General features: G+C 57.0%; 2 protein-coding genes across 2 annotated transcripts; one reads left to right on the top strand and one right to left on the bottom strand.

The window, feature by feature from the left end:
• The first annotated feature begins 605 nt into the window (after nucleotides 1-605).
• LOC105469643 (actinin alpha 3) lies at nucleotides 606-16,274 on the top strand. Its single transcript, XM_071074220.1, has 21 exons — nucleotides 606-850; nucleotides 4,302-4,416; nucleotides 4,591-4,710; nucleotides 7,072-7,158; nucleotides 7,572-7,659; nucleotides 8,172-8,250; nucleotides 8,328-8,409; nucleotides 9,186-9,271; nucleotides 9,837-9,929; nucleotides 10,404-10,634; nucleotides 10,733-10,880; nucleotides 11,946-12,096; nucleotides 12,626-12,734; nucleotides 12,828-12,968; nucleotides 13,230-13,412; nucleotides 13,885-14,019; nucleotides 14,116-14,295; nucleotides 14,969-15,115; nucleotides 15,204-15,269; nucleotides 15,742-15,900; nucleotides 15,981-16,274. The coding sequence occupies exons 1-21, from the start codon at nucleotides 704-706 to the stop codon at nucleotides 16,137-16,139; spliced, it is 2,706 nt and encodes a 901-aa protein (XP_070930321.1). The 5' UTR covers nucleotides 606-703; the 3' UTR covers nucleotides 16,140-16,274.
• A 134-nt stretch (nucleotides 16,275-16,408) lies between these two features.
• Nucleotides 16,409-21,807, bottom strand: LOC105469644 (cathepsin F). The gene is given in 14 exon segments (XM_011720958.2): nucleotides 16,409-16,950; nucleotides 17,031-17,089; nucleotides 17,790-17,880; nucleotides 17,974-18,038; nucleotides 18,119-18,238; nucleotides 18,902-18,982; nucleotides 19,062-19,158; nucleotides 19,247-19,392; nucleotides 19,515-19,628; nucleotides 20,474-20,549; nucleotides 20,659-20,808; nucleotides 20,810-20,896; nucleotides 21,207-21,305; nucleotides 21,497-21,807. Coding segments are annotated over 14 exon segments (1,473 nt in total). The 5' UTR covers nucleotides 21,710-21,807; the 3' UTR covers nucleotides 16,409-16,875.
• Between the last annotated feature and the right edge of the window lie 546 nt (nucleotides 21,808-22,353).

Here is a 22,353-nt window from a genome sequence, read left to right as displayed (position 1 = left end):
TTGACCCGCCCACCCTGGAGGCCCCTCCCCTCCTGCCGGAGCCCCGCCCTCTGGCGGCGGGGCCAGGAGTGCCCTGGGGATTGAGTTGCAGCCGGGGTAGTGTCGGGGTTTCCCGGCTCAGCACATTCTCCCCTACTCCCCCTGGCCGCCCCGATATTAATAGCCCTGCCGCAGCCCATCCAGCTGGCTCAGAGCCGTTCCCCATGCCCGGGTGTCTCCCTTCATCACCCCAGAAAACATGCAAAACAGCTCGGCGCCTCTGTGTTCCTGACTGTGAAATGGGGATAGGGCTCCGTGTCCCACCAGCGAGGTGCTGGAAGAGGCTCACGAGGAGCTCGAGGGCAGCCTCTAGGGCGGCCCGCGGTGACTATTATTATCGGCCTTTCTATTGTGGAGAGGAGGAAACAGACTCAGAGAGGTCCCGTGGATTTCCCAAGGTCACACAGCGCCCCAGTAGCGGAGCGGGAATGCAAACCCAGGATCTCCGCCGCGAGATCCACCCCGGCTTCCCCGAGTTCCGCAGTCTCCGGCTCCAGGACAACCCCTTGCCAGGTCTAACCCGAGCTCCTTCACCCCCATCCGGCCCCTCCCTCCTCCCCCATATTTAGTGCGAATTCGATCTGGGGCTGGGCTGGGCCCTACTTAACCGGGCCCGGGTGTCCGAGAGCGCGCCGAGCGGAGCGAAGCCAGGAGCCCGAGCGAGATGATGATGGTTATGCAGCCCGAGGGTCTGGGGGCCAGGGAGGGGCCCTTCGCGGGCAGCGGCGGGGGCGGCGAGTACATGGAACAGGAGGAGGACTGGGACCGCGACCTGCTGCTGGACCCGGCCTGGGAGAAGCAGCAGCGGAAAGTGAGTGCTCGCCCATTTCCTGACAGCAAAACCGAGGCCTGAGAGGCCGGGCGGTTTATCCTGGGCATCTCAGCAGGGCAGGGGCAGAGCTTGTCTTTAACCTAGAGTGCTAATCCCCAGCCCAGGCTCTGCCCATCAGCTGCCTGCTGTCCCCAGGGCTGGAGGAGAGGGCTGGGAGCCCTCAAGAGGGGTTTAAAATGACAAGAGAGTTTCTGGGGTCCCCACCCCACCAGGGTTCAGTCCCCTGGACCCACTGCCCCACTTCTGCTGGTGAAAACAGGCTGGGCAAAGCCCAGGAGATCCAAGTTAGGGGGTTCAGGAAGAAGAATCTTCCTCCCACCACTCTCTAGTTAAATATTCCCGGACCCCACCTTAAGGGCTTGCAGCCAGGCAACTAGTGGACTTGGGAGTGTGGGGGTGGTGAGAAGGGTCCTCTCAGACCCCACCCCACCTCGTTTCCAGGGTGGGGTCCATAGTCGCTGTATCTCATTTAACAACTGAAGAAACTGAAGCCCCAAAAGGAGCACAGACAGGCCCCAAATCACAGACTGTCAGACATCAGGACCTCCGCAACCTAAGGATCTTTACCCCTTTCCCCACCCCCATTCTTTCCCAAGATACCCCAGGCATGGGGCCCTGAGTCTGCTGAAAAGGCCATAGGTCGAGGAGGAGGGAAGACCTGGGTCCCCTTACGCAGTAACCTGACTCTCCAGCCAGATGGACACGTAGTGCTGAGGCAGCACCTCGGGGGTGCTGGAGACAGGCACAGGGGCAGCTGCTGCCCAGGCCCAGCCCATCAGGCACTCAGGGCCCCTCCCTCCCTGAGTTATTTTCACTCCCAGACTTTCCCAAGTAGAGGGGGCAGGACACCTGGGTTCCCAAAGAGAAAATGATCCGGGCCAGAGGGAGAAAACTTTGGGGAGTGGCAGGCCGGTAACCAGGAGGGCACCATAAGGCCATTGGACCCTGCTCAGTGTGTGCCAACACTGTATGACTCCAGGAAAGGGCAGGGTACTCAGGTACTCAGTGGAATTTGCAGTACCTGAGAATCCTAGAATTTAGAATCAGAGCACTTCCACTGGGTTAGATGACAGGAGATGACCCCAAGGGCCAAGAGGGTCCGCTGAGTCGGCTGGGGTGCCCTGGGTGACAGGCTTCCACTTAGGCTCCCCCTGCACCTGTCTCCAAGCACAGCTGCAGTCCCAGGTTCGGCAATTTCCCAGTGATGTCATCCCTGTCCTTGGCTCCAGCTGCCACCTATTCTGCAACATCTTCTATCCCTACCCCCACCCACCCGGGCCTCTCCCAGATCCAGGTCCGCATGCCCCTCATATGACACATGCCAGTCTGTAACTTGTCTTTGTCACCTAACAAATTATCAGGAACATCTGTTCATCCCAACTTGCAGTCACCATCTCATCCATTCATTCAACGGCTACACAGCATACAGGCTCTGAATATCAATCAGCATCTCTTGTAGTTGGACATTTGGATCATTTCTTTCTAGTCCAGCGTTGTTTATTGCAAGGTGGTAATAAACATCCTCGTGCTCAGCTTTAGCCCTGACGCCTCCCTGTTCTTCTGTGCTCCCTTCCTCCCCAGTGACTCCTCCATCCAAGGGCTTCCTTCATACAGTCTTGGAGCAGCACACTGCCTTGGCCCACATGATGTCTTACTATGTGCCAGCACTGTTTTAAGTGCTGGGATTTGGCAGCAGACAAAATAAAGCCCCTGCCATGGGAGCTTACATTCCAACATTTCTGTCTCATCCATCCGATCCTGCCTTGTCCCCCTCACTGACACCCTTCCTCTCTTGCCCTGGTCCCAGTGGCTGCCTCCTCATTTCTCTCTTTTGCCGTGCCAAGCCATTCATCTCCACTCTGCAACCAGCATGGACAGTTCTGCCCACCTCCCTCCTGCCTGAGGCTTCCCTGATTCCCTGTTGCCCTCTGGATCAAATTTTAACTCCCCAGCTTAGCACCCAGGATCGCGCATGACCTGGCCCCTGCTGCCCCTCCGGCCTGCCTCTCACCACTTATACCCCAACAACCCCAGCTCCATTCCAGCAATGCCCAGATCCTTGTAGTCCGACAAATGTAGCAACTGTTTCTCACAGCCAGCGAGCACTTGCCCGCATGATTACCCCTGCCTGAAATGCCCTTGCCTGCCCTTCCCTTCCTGAATGATTCCTGCCCATCACAACTCTGATCAAATACTTGCCTTCCCCAAGAGGCCCCCGCCCTGATCCAACTTCCCTCCCATAAACTCCTTGGCAACCTCTTACAGCGCTTCTCAGACCAACGTGACTCTTGGATGGGCTATGAGCTTCCTTAGGGCAGGAAAGACTCTCATTAAGAGTCTTTGTGGTATGGGGATGCTCTGAATCCAAGAATCCTGCCAGGTTGGAAGAAGAAAGACCTAAGATATCATAGATTCTGATCCTTTAATTACACAAATGGGGAGACCAAGCCCCAAAGGGGGAAAGGGGCTGACCTTGGATCACAGAGCATGAGTGGCTCAGTTGGACTTGGAGCCCACCCTGACTCTACCAGGGAGTCTATGGAAAGGCAGAATTCAGGACCTGAAGGGCGGTAGGTTGGCAGAAACTTGTGTACCAAGTGTGATGTCACCCCTATCTCCAACAGACACACAGCCCTGTACCATCCCTCCTATCTCAGATGGAGGCTGAGGCTGAGGCTGAGGCTGACTCTTGGGGAAGGGGTGGGCAGTCATCCCCAGAAATGAGATCAGACCAGATGTGGTGGCTTATGCCTGTAATCCCAACACTGGGAAGCCAAGGCAGGAGGATCACTTGAGCCCAGGAGCTTGAGACAAACCTGAGCAACATAGTAAGACCCTGTCTCTCTCTAAAAAAACAAAATGAGATCAGGCTGGGCCTGAGTGCCAGCTGACGCTCCAATAGCCCACAGAGTCCTTGCACACTTAGGGTCTACTCAGAGGCCAATTTACAACAACCCTAGAAGGTCAGAACTGATAAAAATAGAAACACAGAGACAGTCCCTTAGGCAAAACCCTGAGGGCCAGATGTGCTTCAGTCCAGGAGTTTTCAGATTTCAGAAAGGCAATATCACCCTGCACTAGCTCCTGTAGTTCAAAACCTCAGAGGGCCCCACACTTTGAATGGGTTAACATTTTCTAAGGGTCCTCCCGTGTTTAAGACCCCCAAGGCTAGAGTGCTGGTGGCCGGGTGCCCCAAGTCTGAACTGGGACCTGCATGGGTCCCAGACCCCATTTCTCCTCTCTCAGGAAAACTAAAGCTCAGAGAGGGAAAGGGACTGGCCCAGGATGCACAGCAAGTCAGTGGCTGAGCTGAGCTGTGATTTGAATCCAGAAATACAAGGCTCTGAGACCTACCCTGACTGAGGAGACAGGACTGTGCCCCACATCCCCGAGCCGATCGTAGGGTCTGAGTGCTGTCCTCTGCCCCCAGACCTTCACTGCCTGGTGCAACTCACACCTGCGCAAAGCGGGCACCCAGATTGAGAACATCGAGGACGATTTCCGCAATGGCCTCAAACTCATGCTGCTCCTGGAGGTCATTTCAGGTGAGGATGTCAAATCAGTGCACCTGAGCCCCAGAACCCAGGAACATCTGGACAGCAGGGGGAATAGGGTGGCAGAGTGTTGGACGGGACTTGGTGGAGAGGGGAGAGTTTGCGGACAATGACTTCTGCTGCCTCTCATGACCTTTGGCCCTTGGCCTCTCCTCTTATACCCAGGAGAGAGGCTGCCCAGGCCAGATAAAGGCAAGATGCGCTTCCACAAAATCGCCAACGTTAACAAGGCCCTGGACTTCATTGCCAGCAAGGGGGTTAAGCTGGTGTCCATTGGTGCTGAAGGTGAGGAGGTGGCAGGAAGGGTCCTGGGCAGGGCGCGGGGGCCTCTCTTGACGTCAGCAAATCACCTCTGTGGGCCTCAGTTTCCTCATCTCATCAATGGGAATAATCCCTGCCTCGCAAGAGAGCCTGTAAAGAGCCAATGTACCAACCAGGCACAGTGGCTTCCGCCTGTAATCTCGGCATTTTGGGAGGCTGAGGTGGGTGGACTACTTGAGGCTAAGAGTTTGAAACCAGCCTGGCCAACATGGCAAAACCCCATCCCTACTAAAAATACAAAAATCAACTGGTGGTGGCTCACACCTGTAATCCCAGCTACTTGGGAGACTGAGGCACAAGAATCGAATGAACCTGGGAGGCGGAGGTTGCAGTGAGCCGAGATCGCGCCACTGTACCCCAGCCTGGGTAACAGAGCAAGAGACTCCATCTGAAAAAAAAAAAAAAAAAAGAGCCAGCCAGGCGTGGTGGCTCACACCTGTAATCCCAGCACTTTGGGAGGCAAAGGTGTGGGGCTCACAAGGTCAGGAGATCGAGACCATCCTGGCCTACATGGTGAAACCCCGTCTCTACTCAAAATACAAAAATTAGCTGGGTGTGGCAGCACGTGACTGTAATCCCAGCTACTCAGGAGGCTAAGGCAGGAGAATCGCTTGAACCCGGTAGGCAGAGGTTGCAGTGAGTCGAGATCCTGCCACTGTACTGCAGCCTGGCAACAGAGCTAGACTCCGTCTAAAAAAAAAAAAAAAAAAAAAAATGCCAAACTGCCAGCGCAGCCCCTGAACCCTAGTAAGAGTTCAGTGAAATAATTTCTAAATAACAAGCAAGGCATGGTAGCACGTGCCTGTAGTCTCAGTTACTTGGGAGACTGAGGCGGGAGGATTGTTTGAGCCCAGAAGTTGGAGATCAGCCTAGGCAACGCAGCAGAACTCCATCTTGGCCAGGCACAGTGGTTCACGCCTGTAATCTCAGCACTTTGGGAGGCCAAGGCAAGTGGATCACCCTGAGGTCAGGAGTTCGAGACCATCCTGGCCACCATGGTGAAAGCCTGTCTGTACTAAAAACACAAAAATTTGCTGGGCATGGGCCAGGCGCGGTGGCTCACGCCTGTAATCCCAGCACTTTGGGAGGCCAAGGCGGGCGGATCACGAGGTCAGGAGTTTGAGACCATCCAGGATAACATAGTGAAACCCTCTCTCCTCTAAAAATACAAAAAATTAACTGGCCATGGTGGCAGGCGCCTGTAATCCCAGCTACTCGGGAGACTGAGGCAGGAGAATGGCGTGAACCTGGGAGGCAGAGTTTGCAGTGAGCCGAGATCACGCCACTGCACTCCAGCCTGGGCGACAGAGCAAGACTCCGTCTCAAAAAAAAAAAAAAAAATTGCTGGGCACGGTGGGGCACACCTGTAATCCCAGCTATTCGGGAGGCTGAGGCAGGAGAATCCCTTGAACCTGGGAGGTGGAGGTTGCAGTTAGCCAAGATTGTGCCACTGCACTCCAGCCTGAGTGACAAGAGAGACTCTGTCACACACACACAGAGAAAACTCCATCTCAAAAAATTCCCCAAACCAACCAACTAAACAAAAAAATAGATGTGGGCCGGGGGTGATGGCTTACACCTGTAACCCCAGTACTTTGGGAGGCCAATGCAAGCAGATCACAAGGTCAGGAGTTCGAGATCAGCCTGGCCAATACAGTGAAACCCATCTCTACTAAAAATACAAAAATTAGCTGAGCCTGGTGGCATGCACCTGTAGTCCCAGCTACTCAGGAGGCTGAGGCAGAAGAATTGCTTGAACCAGGGAGGCAGAGCTTGCAGTAAGCTGAGATCACACCACTGCACTCCAGCCTGGGTGACAGAGCAAGACTCTGTCACCCCCCAAAAAATAGATGCAGCTGGGTGCAGTGGTTCACGCCTGTAATCCCAGCATTTTGGGAGGCTGAGGTGGGCGGATCATTTGAGGTCAGGAGTTCGAGACCAGTCAAGCTGACATGGCAAAACCCCATCTCTACTAAAAATACAAAAAATTAAGCAGGTTTGGTGGTGCACACCTGTAGTCCCAGCTACTAGGGAGGCCAAGGAAGGAGAATCGCTTGAACCCAGGAGGCGGTGGTTGCAGTGAGCTGAGATTGCACCACTGCACTCCAGTTGAGGCAAAGAGGGAGACTCCATCTCAGAAAATAATAATAAAAGAAAAGAAAAAGAGATGCTTACTGAGTACCTGCAAGGTGCCCACCTACTAGGTACCAGCCCTGAAATGAGAGACAAGGGCTAGAGGACTGATCAGAGGGGAAGGTGAGCGGAGGCCAGATAGCACAGACCTTGAATGTCAGGCAAATCTGTCCCCTGACCCCTACCCTGCAGAGATCGTCGACGGGAACCTGAAGATGACCCTGGGCATGATCTGGACCATCATCCTTCGCTTCGCCATCCAGGACATCTCTGTGGAAGGTGAGCAATGGGAAAGGAGGTTGGGGCCAGGTGCAGTGGCTGGGGCCTGTAATCCCCACACTTTGGGAGGTCGAGGCAGGCAGACCACTTGAAGGATCGCCCAGGAGTTCAAGACCAGCCTGGACAACATGGTGAAACCCCATCTCTACAAAAAATACAAAAAAAAAAAAAAAAAAAAAAAAGCTGGCCATGGTGGCATGTGCCTATAGTCCCAGATACTAGGGAGGCTGAGGTAGGAGGATCGCTTGAGCCTGGGAGGTTGAGGCTGTGGTGAGCCATGATCGTGTCACTGCACTCCAGTTGGATGACATAGCAAGACCCTGTCTCCAGGAGAAAAAAAAAAAAAAAAGGTAGGGTGAGAGGGCTGACCTGGACCCCTTCGCAATGAATTCTCCCACCTCCTCCCCACCCAGAAACCTCGGCCAAGGAAGGCTTGCTTCTGTGGTGCCAGAGGAAGACAGCACCGTACCGCAACGTCAACGTGCAGAATTTCCACACCAGGTCTGTCAGCTGGTTACCAAATGTGTCTGGGCCTCTGTGGGGCACTGGGCACAGAGAGGAGCCCTCCCTGGTCAGTGAAGGGCACTGAGCTGGTCCCTGTCACAAGCCACAGGGGAGGAAAAGGTCACGGCACAGGTCTTGGAACAGTGTCTGAAAAGAGGGCTCAGTAACTGCTGAGTGGAATGGAATTGAATCCAGGAAGGTTCCAGTAACTCCTGGAGGAGGGAGTGTTTGAGATTTCCCTGGAAGGCCATTCCAGCCAGAGGGAAGCTGGAGGCCAAAAACATCTAGAAACTGGTTGGGCCTAAACATGGGTGTGTGACAGAATCATGATGAGCCAGCAGGAGACGGTCCAGATACGGTCAGGAAGGGCCTCAAACGCCAAGCTAAGGGGTTTGTGCTTTACTCCATTTTACAGATGAGGCTATCCTTCTGGGGGGTGCTCCTGGGCCGGGGGGAGAATGGGGCCCCAGCTTGAACCCAGGCCTGACCCCCCTCTTCTCTCTGTTCAGCTGGAAGGATGGCCTGGCCCTCTGTGCCCTCATCCACCGACACCGCCCCGACCTCATCGACTACGCCAAACTGCGAAAGGTAGAGACCCCTACCACCCCCACCCACGGCCTCTGCCTGCAGCTGACCTTTCACCCTCCTCCCTCACACCCGTCTAGGATGACCCCATCGGCAACCTGAACACTGCCTTCGAGGTGGCAGAGAAGTACCTGGACATCCCCAAGATGTTGGATGCAGAAGGTGCGAGTGAGCTAGCCCAGGGGAGGACCCCACATTCTCACCACTGGGCCTGGTGCACCCTCCACACCTTTGCATGGCCCTTTCCTCCTCCTGGGATGCTCCGACTGCCCCCACCCCACTCCCTGGTCACAGTCCGCCTTCTCCAGCAGTCCTCTATCTTGTCCTCTGCCCCATCCCCTGAAGAGGACCAGCCTTTCCCGCCTCTCCGCTATGTAATGGCCCTACCTTCTGCCTCACATCCCAGTTACCTGGGTTACCTGGGATAACATTGGTCCCCCAAGAATGGCAGCTCCCCTGGGGCATGTCCTGCCTGTGGTCCCCATGCTTAGGCAAGGCAACAGTCAACTGAAGCAGCAAACACTTTCTGAGCATCTACTTTGCATGATGCCTGGGCTGTGTGGGCACTGCTGGAGAACTTTTTCTTGCCCTGAGGAGCTGTGGACTTGGGGGAAAGACAGACAGACAGAGGGAGGTATAGGATAGTTCAAGGCACGAGGCAGCGTGGACCAGTCCCTCACGAGGCCTACGGTGGCTGGTCAATCACACTCACCCACCCACTCCCTCACACTTTGCTCACCCCAAGGTGGGGAGGTGGGGAAGTTGCTGAGCCCTGGGGTAAGGAGAGAGGGCTTCAAGGAAGAGAAGACACTGGGTTTGGGTGACTGGCTGCTGGTGGCCATGACTAGATACTTCCAGCCCTCCCACCCAGAGGGAGTTCTCTCCCTAGGGAGGGACCCCTGGCTTTGGCCAGTAGACACTGTGCTGTCCTGCCCTAGACATTGTGAACACCCCAAAGCCGGATGAGAAGGCCATCATGACCTATGTGTCCTGCTTCTACCATGCCTTTGCCGGGGCTGAGCAGGTAAGGTGGCCCAACTGCTACTGCCTGGGCTTGTGGACCCAAGGGCCCAACCTTGGCTGCAGCCCAACATTGGAGGCGCCAGACCACGCAGGTGGGAGTGCCACTGTCCCAGCTGCACACACTCAGTCCTCAGCAAGACCAGAGGACCCTGGTTTGGAAACTCCCTGCCTACCTAGGAGCCGTGCTCCCCCCATCCCTTTCCCTATTTTTTGTTTGTTTTTTGAGACAGGGTCTCACTCTGTCACCCAGGCTGGAGTGAAGTGGCATGATCACAGCTCGTTGCTGCCTTGACCTCAGCCTCCTGCCTCAGCCTCCCCAGTAGCTGGGACTACAGGCACATGCTACCACACCTGGCTAATTTTTGTATTTTTTGTAGAGATGGTGTTTCATTATGTTGCCCAGGCTGGTCTCAAACTCCTGGACTCAAGTAACTTACCCACCTCAGCCTCCCAAAGTGTTGGGATTACAGGCATGGGCCACCACACCCAGCTGGGGGCTCTGTTTTTTAAGGGCTTTACAGAGGCAGCTTGCTTTAATGCCAACCCTCTACCAACTACCCCCATAGGCAGAGACAGCTGCCAACAGGATCTGCAAGGTGCTGGCGGTGAACCAGGAAAACGAGAAGCTGATGGAGGAGTATGAGAAGCTTGCCAGTGAGGTGAGGCTGGGCTCCCACTGTGCTCTGCCCATCCCGGCCCTACTGACTCTCCCAACCCTGCTAACCCCAAGCGTGGGCCTGCAGAGCCTCCCTCTGCTCAGAGTAGCCCTGGCTTCCTCCAAGCCTCCTCCTGTCCATCTCCACCCAGCACTTGCCCTTCTGCCAACCCAAGCTCCTGGTCAGTCATTGATTGACTCATCATTCATCCATTTACTCCTGCATTGATCCATTCACTCGTATTTAGGTAGTCACATGGCCCTTTGCTCTGTGCCAACCTATACTAGCCCCTGGACTCAGAAATCAGCCATCCGACTCCTTCTCTGACTCATGGGGACTACCCCATTCTGCCTTCATATTTGTCAAAGTCACCCCCACCTACCCTCTGGCCACAGCCTGGGTGTGGGTGGAGAGGGGTGGGTGAGCCGGGCAGGTCAGCTCAGAGGTCTCTGCTTTGCCCCTGCCTGGCCCTGTCAGCTGCTGGAGTGGATCCGCCGCACCATCCCATGGCTGGAGAACCGTGTGGGCGAGCCCAGCATGAGTGCCATGCAGCGCAAGCTAGAGGACTTTCGGGACTATCGGCGTCTGCACAAGCCGCCCCGCGTTCAAGAAAAGTGCCAGCTGGAGATCAACTTCAACACACTGCAGACCAAGTTGCGGCTCAGCCACCGGCCTGCCTTCATGCCCTCCGAGGGCAAGCTGGTCTCGGTGAGCTCTACACACATTCCCTGGGTGAACTTGGGGTCCGTATCCCCATCTGTACAATGGGCAAACAGTGATGGAGGTCACCCCTGCCTGCTCCACAGGACATCGCCAATGCCTGGCGGGGGCTGGAGCAGGTGGAAAAGGGCTATGAAGACTGGCTGCTCTCGGAGATCCGACGCCTGCAGCGACTCCAGCACCTGGCCGAGAAGTTCCGGCAGAAGGCCTCCCTGCACGAAGCCTGGACCCGGGGTAGGTACACCTACCTCACGGGGCTGGACTGTCTCCTGGGGTGGAGATTGGTGTGCAGGGGTGGGAGGGGAGGTTCTTGGCAAAATGCTCGGGACAAGGGTAGGTGCTCTGCAGGGAAGCCGGAGACTGGATTTCTAATCCCACCCTGACTTGCTGTGGTGCAACCTGGGCCTCTCTTTGGGCCACTGCCCCTCTGTGGGCCAAAGTTTGTTTTGTTTTTTGAGACAGAGTCTTGCTGTATTCCCCAGGCTAATAAAATCTCGGCTCACTACAATCTCTGCCTCCTGGGATCAAGTGATCCTCCTGCTTCAGCCTCCCAAGGAGCTGGGACCACAGGTGTGCACCACCACGCCAGGCTAACTTTTTGTATTTTTTGTATAGATGGGTTCTCACTTTGTTGCCCAGGCTGATCTCAAACTCCTGGGCTCAAGCGATCCACCCACCTCAGCCTCCCACAGTGCTGGGATTACAGGCATGAGCCACCGCACACACGGGTGTTTATCTATCAACTCAGCCTTCCCCCTCACCCCCCAGCCCTGCTCTGGTCTTCTGTGGGTCTGCTCTGATTAATTCATCAGTTAGCATTTTATTTTATATGTATCAGGTGTACAAAGGTGAGTCCATTCCTCACCCTAACATCACTTACATCATACTCAAAGTATCCTGACGCTAAAATATTGCACGAGTCAAATATATTACTCTGGATAGAAACATCCATTCGGTGTTCTGTCGAGGATTTTAGTGGTGAACAAAGGAGGCCGGTTCAGGGGCTCATGGGGGTTACAGAATCGTTGAGAGCTATTTTAAGGTCAAATTACGCCAAAACTGTACCAAAGGCCCCTTGGTCGTAACTCGCTCAGGGGACGCTGATATAGTTTACGGATCACACCACCGAAGAGGAGTTTCATCTACGTTATTACACCGACGCCGCAGAGCAAACCCCTAGTAGGGGCTAGGCCGGTGTGATCGCCACCTTAGCAGATGAGGCTTCGTGGTCACAGAGCCCGGCCCGCACCCCTGCCCCTGCCGCCACTGGGTGACCGGAGCCGGCCTCTCTTCGAGCAGGGAAGGAGGAGATGCTGAGCCAGCGCGACTACGATTCGGCTTCGCTACAGGAGGTGCGGGCGTTGCTGCGGCGCCACGAGGCCTTTGAGAGCGACCTGGCGGCGCACCAGGACCGCGTGGAGCACATTGCCGCGTTGGCCCAGGAGCTCAAGTAGGCGGGGCCTCGCGGGGCCCGCTCCTAACACCCCTGGCCCCGCCCCCGGCGGCGAGCCCCGCCCTGATCCCCATTTCCCTCAAGACCCCAGGCTCTCCCGAGTTCTTCTGTAACCGCGCCCACCCCGGAACCCCACCCCCATCCCCATCTCCGGACCCCGCTCTGCTGCCACCACTCTTCCCACTAGGGCTTGACCTGTCCCACTCGTGGCCTGCCCTCTAACCTGTCCGCTCTCTTCACCCGGCTTACTGCCCCAAACCCTCCCCATCAGCTTTGGGCTGGCCACCCCCTCCCATGAACCCAGCCCTCCACCCAAGCACCTCCATGGACTGCAGCTAAGGACATGCGGGCGCCCACCTACACAGAGGGATGCGCGGGGACCGCCCCCTCTTGGAAAGCACCCAGCTTTACCCACCACCTGCCCTGGCTCCCGCACACCTTCACCCCCACCCGGGGCGCGGGTGAAGTGCAGTTAGGACATCTGGGCTGGGGCTGGCCCCACACTCACCCTACTTCTCGCTCCCAGTGAGCTGGACTACCATGAGGCAGCCTCAGTGAACAGCCGCTGCCAGGCCATCTGCGATCAGTGGGACAACCTGGGCACCCTGACCCAGAAGAGGCGGGATGCGCTAGAGGTGGGGCTGGGGGCCGGGCAGCTGGGCGTGGGTAGGTGGGTGAAGCCAGGTCTGCTGGGCATGCTGCTGACCCACTATGCCCCCCACCCCTAGCGGATGGAGAAGCTCCTGGAGACCATCGATCAGCTTCAACTGGAGTTCGCCCGGCGGGCCGCACCCTTCAACAACTGGCTGGACGGTGCCGTGGAGGACCTGCAGGATGTGTGGCTGGTACACTCTGTGGAGGAGACCCAGGTGGGTGCCAGGGTTGCAGGGGATGGATGGGATGACAGGGAAGCTGGCCCCAAATTCTGCCAGCCACAACTTGAGGCTCCTAGGGCAAAGGGATGGGAGGAAAACCCCAGTTCCCGAGTGCTGGGCTGGAAGACAGGAGGCCGGGGTTCTTGCGTCAGGACTTCTCAGGACCGCTGGGTGGCCCAGGGCACACTGCTGCCCTTTCTGTTGCCTATGGTAAGTGGGGGACACCAGTTGACGCTTCCTGCCTGTCACCCCCAGAGCCTGCTGACAGCGCATGATCAGTTCAAGGCAACGTTGCCCGAGGCTGACCGAGAGCGAGGCGCCATCATGGGCATCCAGGGTGAGATCCAGAAGATCTGCCAGACGTATGGGCTGCGGCCCTGCTCCACCAATCCCTACATCACCCTGAGCCCGCAGGACATCAACACCAAGTGGGATATGGTCAGTGCCACCTGCAGCCTTCCTCCCACCCACTCCTGCATACTCTGACCACCCTGAAACCTCAGGTGGCCCAAGATATGGAGAATAAAGTCCATCTTCAGATCTGGGGTCTGCCAGACTCCACGTGGGACTGCATAAATCACCTTGTCTGTCTTGGGCTCATCTGTATATGATGAGCCGTAACAGCAGCATTCTCCTGTCAGGATTGATGTGAAGTAGAATTAAGCCTTGTGTGTGGACATCTTTTATAAATCCACCCATATTAGTTTTAAATGATGCCATCAGCCCCATTTTGCAGATGACAAAACTGAAGCCCACAAGGGTTAGTGACTTGCCCAGGAGCTTTCTTGCATATCCCAGACAAGTTGGCTCAAAGCAACAGGGGCTGAGGTTTGAGGGGCTGGAGCCCATTTCCCCTAAAGCCATTTCCCAGCCCCCAGAGCTGGCTCTGGCATAACCGCCCTCCTTTCAGGTCCGAAAGCTGGTGCCTAGCCGTGATCAGACACTGCAGGAGGAGCTGGCACGGCAGCAGGTAAATGAGAGGCTCCGGCGACAGTTTGCGGCCCAGGCCAATGCCATTGGACCCTGGATCCAGGCGAAGGTGGAGGTAAGGGCTGGGATAGTGGGTCCAACCTGGGGAGGTGCGGCTAGGGCTGGGCCACAGGGAGCTGGGAGCCCTCATGCTGCCTGGGAACCCCTGCAGGAAGTGGGGCGGCTGGCAGCAGGGCTAGCCGGCTCTCTGGAGGAGCAGATGGCTGGGCTACGGCAGCAGGAGCAGAACATTATCAACTACAAGACTAACATTGACCGGCTAGAGGGTGACCACCAGCTGCTGCAGGAGAGCCTGGTGTTTGACAATAAGCACACCGTCTACAGCATGGAGGTGGGATCACAAACTCTCAGGAGAGAAGGGAGGCAGCGCTGGCTGAGGAGGCCCAGGGAGACCACAGCTGGACAGAGCATGCATGTCCCAGCAGGGTCCCCAGTTCAGCCTGGCCAGGTCCCTTAAGACCCAGCGATGCTGGGCACGGTGGCTCACGCCTGTAATCCCAGCACTTTGGGAGGCCGAGGCGGGCGGATCACAAGGTCAGGAGATCGAGACCACGGTGAAACCCCGTCTCTACTAAAAATACAAAAAATTAGCCGGGCGCGGTGGCGGGCGCCTGTAGTCCCAGCTACTCAGGAGGCTGAGGCAGGAGAATGGCGTGAACCCGGGAGGCGGAGCTTGCAGTGAGCCGAGATTGCGCCACTGCACTCCAGCCTGGGCGACAGAGCGAGACTCTGTCTCAAAAAAAAAAAAAAAAAAAAAAAGACCCAGCGATGGAAAGTGACCCTTCCAGAGTCACAAAGCAGTCCAAACCCAGGCCAGGATTGGCCATAGCTGGTTATCAAAAGATAGGAAGGACTGCTGGGGGGTTACTCAGTGGAGCTTCCAGATGGGGATGGAGGCCCAGTGAGGGGGAGGACTTGCCCAGGGTCAGTGGACTGGATGTGGAGCTAGAGCCAGTGGCCAGGCACTGGCCGCCCACTGACGGTGGCCTGTCCCCGACTGCCAGCACATCCGCGTGGGCTGGGAGCAGCTGCTCACCTCTATCGCCCGCACCATCAATGAAGTGGAGAACCAGGTACTGACCCGAGATGCCAAGGGGCTGAGCCAGGAGCAGCTCAACGAGTTCCGAGCATCCTTCAACCACTTTGACCGGGTCAGCAGGGGCCTGGCCCTGTGGGGTAAGACACTTGGGGGCTGGTGGAGGCTGGAGACCAAGCCTGATATCCACACACCCCCTACAGAAGAGGAATGGGATGATGGAGCCTGATGATTTCCGAGCTTGCCTCATCTCCATGGGCTATGACCTGGTGAGTGCCCCCCAGCCCCTTCCCAGGAGTCCCAAAGTACCTCCTCCTCTGTGCTGATCACCTACTGTGCGCCTCCCATCTTCACATACACCATCCCCTGCATCTTCATCACATCCACACAGGGGCTAGCAAGGCTCAGGGAGGTAAACTCACTTGGACCCAGTTCTGTGTGGACCCAAAGTCTGAGCTTGCAACATTTTTACCTGTAGGGAAACAGCACTACAGAAACAGGTATGGCCCTGGAAAAAAAATCAGGACCAGGGAGCAAATCTGCTTCCTGCTATAGGTAGGATGCAGATTTCAGCCTACCATAAAGGACGTCCTATAGCCAGGACTAAGGTCTCTGGAGGAAGGGAACACCCTTGTTACTGGGGCTCTGCTAGCCAAGGCTGGACAGTACCCAGGAGGGGACATCCGGACCCCTCCTGGCTTTAGTGCTCATGGGCATAGTGCCTGGCCCCTATCTCTGCAGGGGGAAGTGGAGTTTGCTCGAATCATGACCATGGTGGACCCCAACGCAGCTGGGGTGGTGACCTTCCAGGCCTTCATAGACTTCATGACCCGAGAGACAGCCGAGACTGACACGGCTGAGCAAGTTGTGGCCTCCTTCAAGATCCTGGCAGGAGACAAGGTGAGTCCCAGGTGGTGGAGGGGCTGGGGGGCTGGGGCAGGGCATAGGACCTGTGGGTCCTCAACGCCTCTTCTCCCCAGAACTACATCACCCCCGAGGAGCTGCGACGCGAGCTCCCCGCCGAGCAGGCCGAGTACTGCATCCGCCGTATGGTGCCCTACAAGGGATCCGGGGCCCCAGCTGGAGCCCTGGACTACGTGGCCTTCTCCAGTGCCCTCTATGGGGAGAGCGACCTCTGACCCCAACCACTGAGGTTCTCTATGCAAGATGGAGAGAGGGTGCACCCTGTGGCTGATCCCATCCGTCCCTCAGAGCAAGGGCCTGAGAGAACAGTCAGCCAAGTGCTTCTGAATAAAGATCCCTCTGTGGGTCTCTCCCCATCTCCTTTTGGTTCCTGAAGCAGAAGCTGGGCCCTCAGGCTCCTGGGCAGGACCAGCTATCCCACCTTGACCCACCAAAAGTCCTGCCCTCCCTCCTCACCCCCGGGGACTGAGCATTCATACCACACTGGGGACCAGGACACATCTTTATTGCTGTTAGAAAAGGTTGGTTACAAGTTTCCTGGACGTAGAGAGGGACACTATCCCTAAATCCAAGGGAACCAGAAAATTTATAGTATCAAACAGAGGAAAGCGGAGGCAGGACAGAGCTGGGCTTAAGATCAGAACATTTTCTTCCTGCTTATTACCCGAGCCCAGAGTTCTTGCCCCAGCTTCAACTGCCAAGATACCACCCTTCACCCCAAGATCCTCCTAAGCTACCACAATTCACCAAAGGTGCAGGTGCAGAACTTCAGGGTGGGAGTGGGGTGCAGGGAAGCAGGGGCTGTGCCCCAGCCCAGTGCCCTCTGCTCACCCTGAGGTACCCAGTGCCTGTCCCTCTGCCAGCTGTACCTCCCGGGGAGGGGCCTGGACACGTCAGGCTGCAGCAGCGGCCACTCTGATCAGCACCAGGTCCTGAGCTGGGGGCCCCTCCTCAGTCCACCACCGCCGAGCTGGCCATGGTGTTCACACCACAGGCCCCAGACCCGCGATGCAAGTAGTAGTAACCCTGGGGGAGAGGGGGAGCTGGTGAGGGCACCAGGGTAGGATGGCAGCTGGGGGGCCAGAGGCCAAGCCGGCAAGACTCACCTTCTCACCCCAATCAGTGCCCCAGCTGTTCTTGATGGCCCAGAAGGGAATGTCAGAGCCTGGGGTGCAGTGCAGAGCACAAGGATCAGGGCCCTTAATTCTCCAGGCAGAGCCTTAATCACTTTGCACCTTCAAATACTTGCACTGGGCCTACTGTATGACGAGGACTAGGAAAAGAACAGAAAGCAAGGGGCCCACCTACCAGCCTCAGGGAGAAGCCCTGGGGCAGGGAGGAAGCACCCACCCACCCGTCTCTTGCAGGTCATCAATATTTACCCTCCTGGCCGGGCGCGGTGGCTCAAGCCTATAATCCCAGCACTTTGGGAGGCTGAGACGGGTGGATCACGAGGTCAGGAGATCGAGACCATCTTGGCTAACCCGGTGAAACCCCGTCTCTACTAAAAAATACAAAAAACTAGCCGGGCGAGGTGGCGGGCGCCTGTAGTCCCAGCTACTTGGTGAGGAATGACGTAAACCTGGGAGGCGGAGCTTACAGTGAGCTGAGATCGCGCCACTGCACTCCAGCCTGGGCGACAGAGCGAGACTCCGTCTCAAAAAAAAAAAAAAAAAAAAAAAAAAAAAAAAATTTACCCTCCTACAGCTCAGCTTCCCTTCCACAGACAGGACAGATGATGCCCGCGTGGCCATGGCCCAGGCAGCGGGTAAGGACAGGGTCCCTAGGCATTCCCCCTATTTCCCCTCTAGAGGACTTGAGATGCCTGTGGCCTGGCTGGATGCAGGATAGGCAGCGGAACTCACGGTTGCCATAGCCCACAAGCAACACCGCATGGTCGATGAGCCAAGGGCTGCAGAGGGGCCGGAGAGGGCGGGAGATCCCATGGCGGTAAAACTGGAGGTGGAGAAGGAGTAGGGGATCAACTCCAAGATGAGGTCGGGGAGGTCAACAAGAGATGGGACAGGGGCAGTGGGGCTAGGGCCTCACCTGCATGCCAAAGGCATTGATGGCCACGGAGATTGGGCCTTTCTTGGCCAGCCAGGCCGCCAGCTCTGAGATGGGAAAGGGTGGCATCAGTGGGTACCCAGGCCCTGGCCCCACCTTGCCTCACCTCACCCCGCCCCTCACTCACTCTGCTCATTCTGGCTCAGCTCCACGGAGTCATTGATGTAGACCTTGGCCTTCTCTGCTGAGAAGTTGCAGGCCTGCATGTGGCCCCGGTAGCTGTAGTCATCCTCTGTCTCCAGCCCTCCTGGGGAACGGTGCGGGTGAGTACAGAAGGGCGGGCTCCCATTTACCATTCACAGCCAGAAGTGGACTAAGCCCCCTACATGAGGTTTCACATTCCTCGTCCACCCCAGGCCACAGGCCATCCCCCCTGAGGAATGTCTTCATTCTAGAAATGACACATCTGAGGCTGGGAGAGATGGGGAGGAGGGACCAGCACCCAGCAAGAAAAGTGGCAGAGACAGAACTCAGCTCCAACTTCTGACTCCTCACCAAGGGCTCGTCCCAGCAGTCTTTCACCCAGGCTGGAGTACAGTGGCACAAACATGCCTCACTGTAGCCTCAACCTCCTGGGCTCAAGCAATCCTCCTGCCTCAGCCTCCCAAGTAGCTGAGACTATAGATGCAAGCCACCATGCCTGGCTAATGTCTTTAATTTTTTGTAGAGATGGGGTCATGCTATGTTGCCCAACCTGGTCCTGAACTTCTGGTCTTAAGTGATCTTCCCACGTTGGCCTCCCAAAGTGTTGGAATAACATGCATGAGCCACCACACCTGGCTGGGTCAGCATTAAGACTTCAACTTAGCTCTGTGTGACTCTCACGCTCACATCTCCCCCCATCATAAAGTATCTTCTTGCAGAGGGAGAAGTGGCTCCAGTTGCCCCTCCTGACCCCGTTAATGCATACCCAAATTCTTTATGGCCGAGTAGGCGTTGGAGGGCAAGCCGCCCATGCAGGCCTTGTCCATCTTGTCACAGTCCAAGAGCTCTAGGAGACAGAAGGCTGGTCCCAAGAAGCCCTCCTGAGGGGCTAGGCTGGGGACAGAGGGGTAGAGCGAGATGCTCACCCTGTTCAGAGAGGGAGAGTAGGGTCCCCTGGTTCAGAAACCACTGGCCCTCCACGTTGCCTGTGACTGAGAAGGCCCAGCAGGAGCCACACATGCCCTACAAGAGATGGGTGGAGTCAGAGCTGGATCCCTTCACCAGCCCCAGTGCAGTGCCCATGTCCCACCCTCACTTCTAGGGGTCCAACCTGGTCCTTGACTTTTGTGACAGCCCCCTTACTCCTCCAGTCCCATTCAGGTGGGGCGAGGTCACCCACAGACTTGGCTTGCTTCATCTTGTTGCCAGGCTCTTCTCTCAGGAGGGGATTCAGGTAGATGGTACGGAACTCCTCCTCTGCAAGCAAAGGTGGGCAGGGCATGGGGAGAAAAGTGTTCTAAGCCAGACCTGGCCAGAGGCCTTGCAAGCAAGGTCCTATCTCTTCCTGGCTCCATGAGGACTCTGGCCACTATCCCTACCTGTGAGATCACTGAACTTGGTGACTCCATACTGAGCTGTGCCACGGTCCAAGGCCTGGATCTTCTGTGCTCGCACCATGTTATTGACAAAGACGGACAGGCGCCACCGGGCTTCTGAGGACCAAAGAGCAGAAGAGGAGGGGCTTGACCCCAGGCAGATAAAAGGAGGGGCAACTGGGGCTAGCTGGCAGGGGTTTCCCCGCAGAGTAGGTAGGGGTGGGGGCCAGACATGCAAGTGATGGAGTGGGAGGTCTGATCAACTTTTGGGGCCAAACTGAAGTGATGACTTCCCAGGTGCAAAAGCAGTAAATGGGGTCTTAAGGACACTACCCACAAGAGGTGGTGGGGAAAGGCCATGTTGTCAAGGACTCTCCAGCACAAAAAATCCGGCCTCTGCCCCATCCCACCCTGCCCAGAGTGATGGAGACGCATGGCTTTCTTTTTTTTTTTTTTGAGACCAAGTTTTCACTCGTCACCCGTGCTGGAGTGTAATGGCGCAATCTTGGCTCACTGCAACCTCCGCCTCCTGGGTTTAAGCGATTTTCCTGCCTCAGCCTCCCGAGTAGCTGGTATACAGGCATGCGTCACCACGCCCGGCTAATTTTCGTACTTTTTTTTTTGGTAGAGATGGGGTTTCACCATGTTGGCCAGGCTGGTCTTGAACTCCAGACCTCAGGTGATTTGCCTGCCTCAGCCTCCCAAAGTACTGCAATTACAGACATGAGCCACCGCACCCGGCCAAAACCCATGGCTTCTGAGCGGGAAGATAAGGTGGGAGAAGGGACCAGGTACTCAGGGTAGCTGCCCAGTCTAGCAAGGCTTAGGGAGAACTCAGGAATTACAGGGTCCTTGAACAGCTGCACTGCCTCTTGTCTTTCTCCTCCCCCACACCAAGGTGCCAAGTTGGGGGGAAAGTCCTGTTCTGATAGAAACAGGTATAGCCAAGGTTGGGTCCTCACCTTCCTTTGACTCATATGTCCGGTTATACGTAATGACAAAGTTCTTGAAGATTGAAGCCATCTTCACAGGCAAGTCCTGGATAGGTAGACCAGTCTTTAGGCTAACCAGGGAAACCCACTCCAGAGGGAAGGGAGGAGAAGGGCGATGAGGCAGTGGCTGGCTCCCCAAGCTACGGGATCCTCACCTGGGGCAGGGGATCCTCATTCAACAGGGAAAGGACTGAGCTGAAAGTCTCATTTCTGCTGTCTGGATGGGGTTGGGACAGAGAAGAAATCATGGCTGAGCCCTGAGTGAAGGCTGACTTGGGCTCCCCAGCAGCCTTGGGCTCTCCCAGCACCTGGAACCTTGGTGTCCACCGGGCCACAGTCCTTCCGCAGCAGCACGTGTTTTCCAAGTTCATCCAGAACTTCGAAGCTGCAGAGCTGGAGGGAGAGGAAGAAGCTGCTCTGGGGGCCTGGATCTGGATCTGGGGAGCAAGATCTGGGCAAGATGGAGCTGGAGGCTCTTCAGATGAGGGCCACCCCTAAGGCAATCACCCCATCACAGTGGACAGCTGCACCGGGACATCCTCCCCTTCAGAGCATCCTGGTTTCTGGCCCTCGGGGCCTGGGAAGTGGCTCGAGGTGGGGCATCAGCTGCATCAGATTCCTGCGTCTTGACCTAACTCGTCATAATCTAACTGCTGCCTTACTCAGCCAGGGGGCGGGGAATCCCAAGAGCCTCATCACTCACCAGGGTTTTCTTGGACGCGGGGAGCCGGCACACCGTGGGGTCGTTGCAGGGTGGCTCCTCCAGGGTCGCCTCCAGGGAGTACAGCGAACCCTGGCCCGCCTGTAGAGAGGGGCAGGTGAGGCGGGCACGGTCGGCCCTTCATGGCGCCCACGGTCCCGCCCGTGCGGTGCTGCCTGTTCCCCACCACCAGAGATCGGTTCGTCCAGCGGGCAGGCCCCATCCCAAGGTTAGGTCAAAGTTCCTATCCCTCGGACCCGGGCCCGGCGCCCCCGCCCCTGGCGCGTTCTCACCCGGCGGCCGCGGCCGCGCACAAGGCCCAGCACGGCCCGCGTCCCCGCAGCCCGGCCGCGATTGAACATGTCCAGCGCGAAGCGGGTGGGCGCCAGCAGCTCCGGGGACGGCGGCCCCCAGGCCTGAAAGCTGGCGGCTTGGGGCTGGGCGGGGGCGGCCACTGCGCCCGGGAGCAGCCCCAGCAACGACAGCAGCTGCAGCCAGGGCGCCATGGCGAGGGCAAAGCCGGCTGCCCGGACGCGCGGACCCAACAGACGCGCCACCGACCGACCGGGTACAGAGCCAGCTGCAAGCCGGGCCTGAGTCCTCCCTCCCGCGGGGCGACCGCGCGCCGACCAATGGGCGCTGGCTTGGGGCGCCTGCGCGCTCTCTTGTTTACAGGAGGCACGTGGGGCGCGCGGGGCAGGGAGAGCAGGAGGCTGCTGGCCTGAGGCTAAAGCTAGTCAGTAACCTCTATCACTTGCGTGTTATAGGTCGCGCTTGTTACATGACATGCCAGCTCCTTTTATTCGGAGTAGCAATCTCTGAAGTAGGTGCTATCCCCATCGTACAGTGGAGGAACCGAGGCTTGGAGAGATTAAATGGCGTGGCCGGGCTCTGTGACTCACGCCTGTAAATCCCAGCACTTTAAGAGGCCAAGGGGGTGGATCACCTTAGGTCAGGAGTTGGGGACCAGCCTGGCACACGTGGTGAAACCCCGTCTCTACTAAAAACACAAAAATTAGCTGGGCGTGGTGGTGGGCACCTGTAGTCCCCAGCTACTCGGAAGGCTGAGGCAGGAGAATGGCGTGAACCCGGAAGGCGGAGCTTACAGTGAGCCTAGATGGTGCCACTGCTCTCCAACCTGGCCAACAGA

Source organism: Macaca nemestrina, chromosome 12, assembly GCF_043159975.1.
Source record: "Macaca nemestrina isolate mMacNem1 chromosome 12, mMacNem.hap1, whole genome shotgun sequence".
NCBI lineage: Eukaryota > Metazoa > Chordata > Mammalia > Primates > Cercopithecidae > Macaca > Macaca nemestrina.
This window is presented reverse-complemented; position numbering and strand designations above follow the sequence as displayed.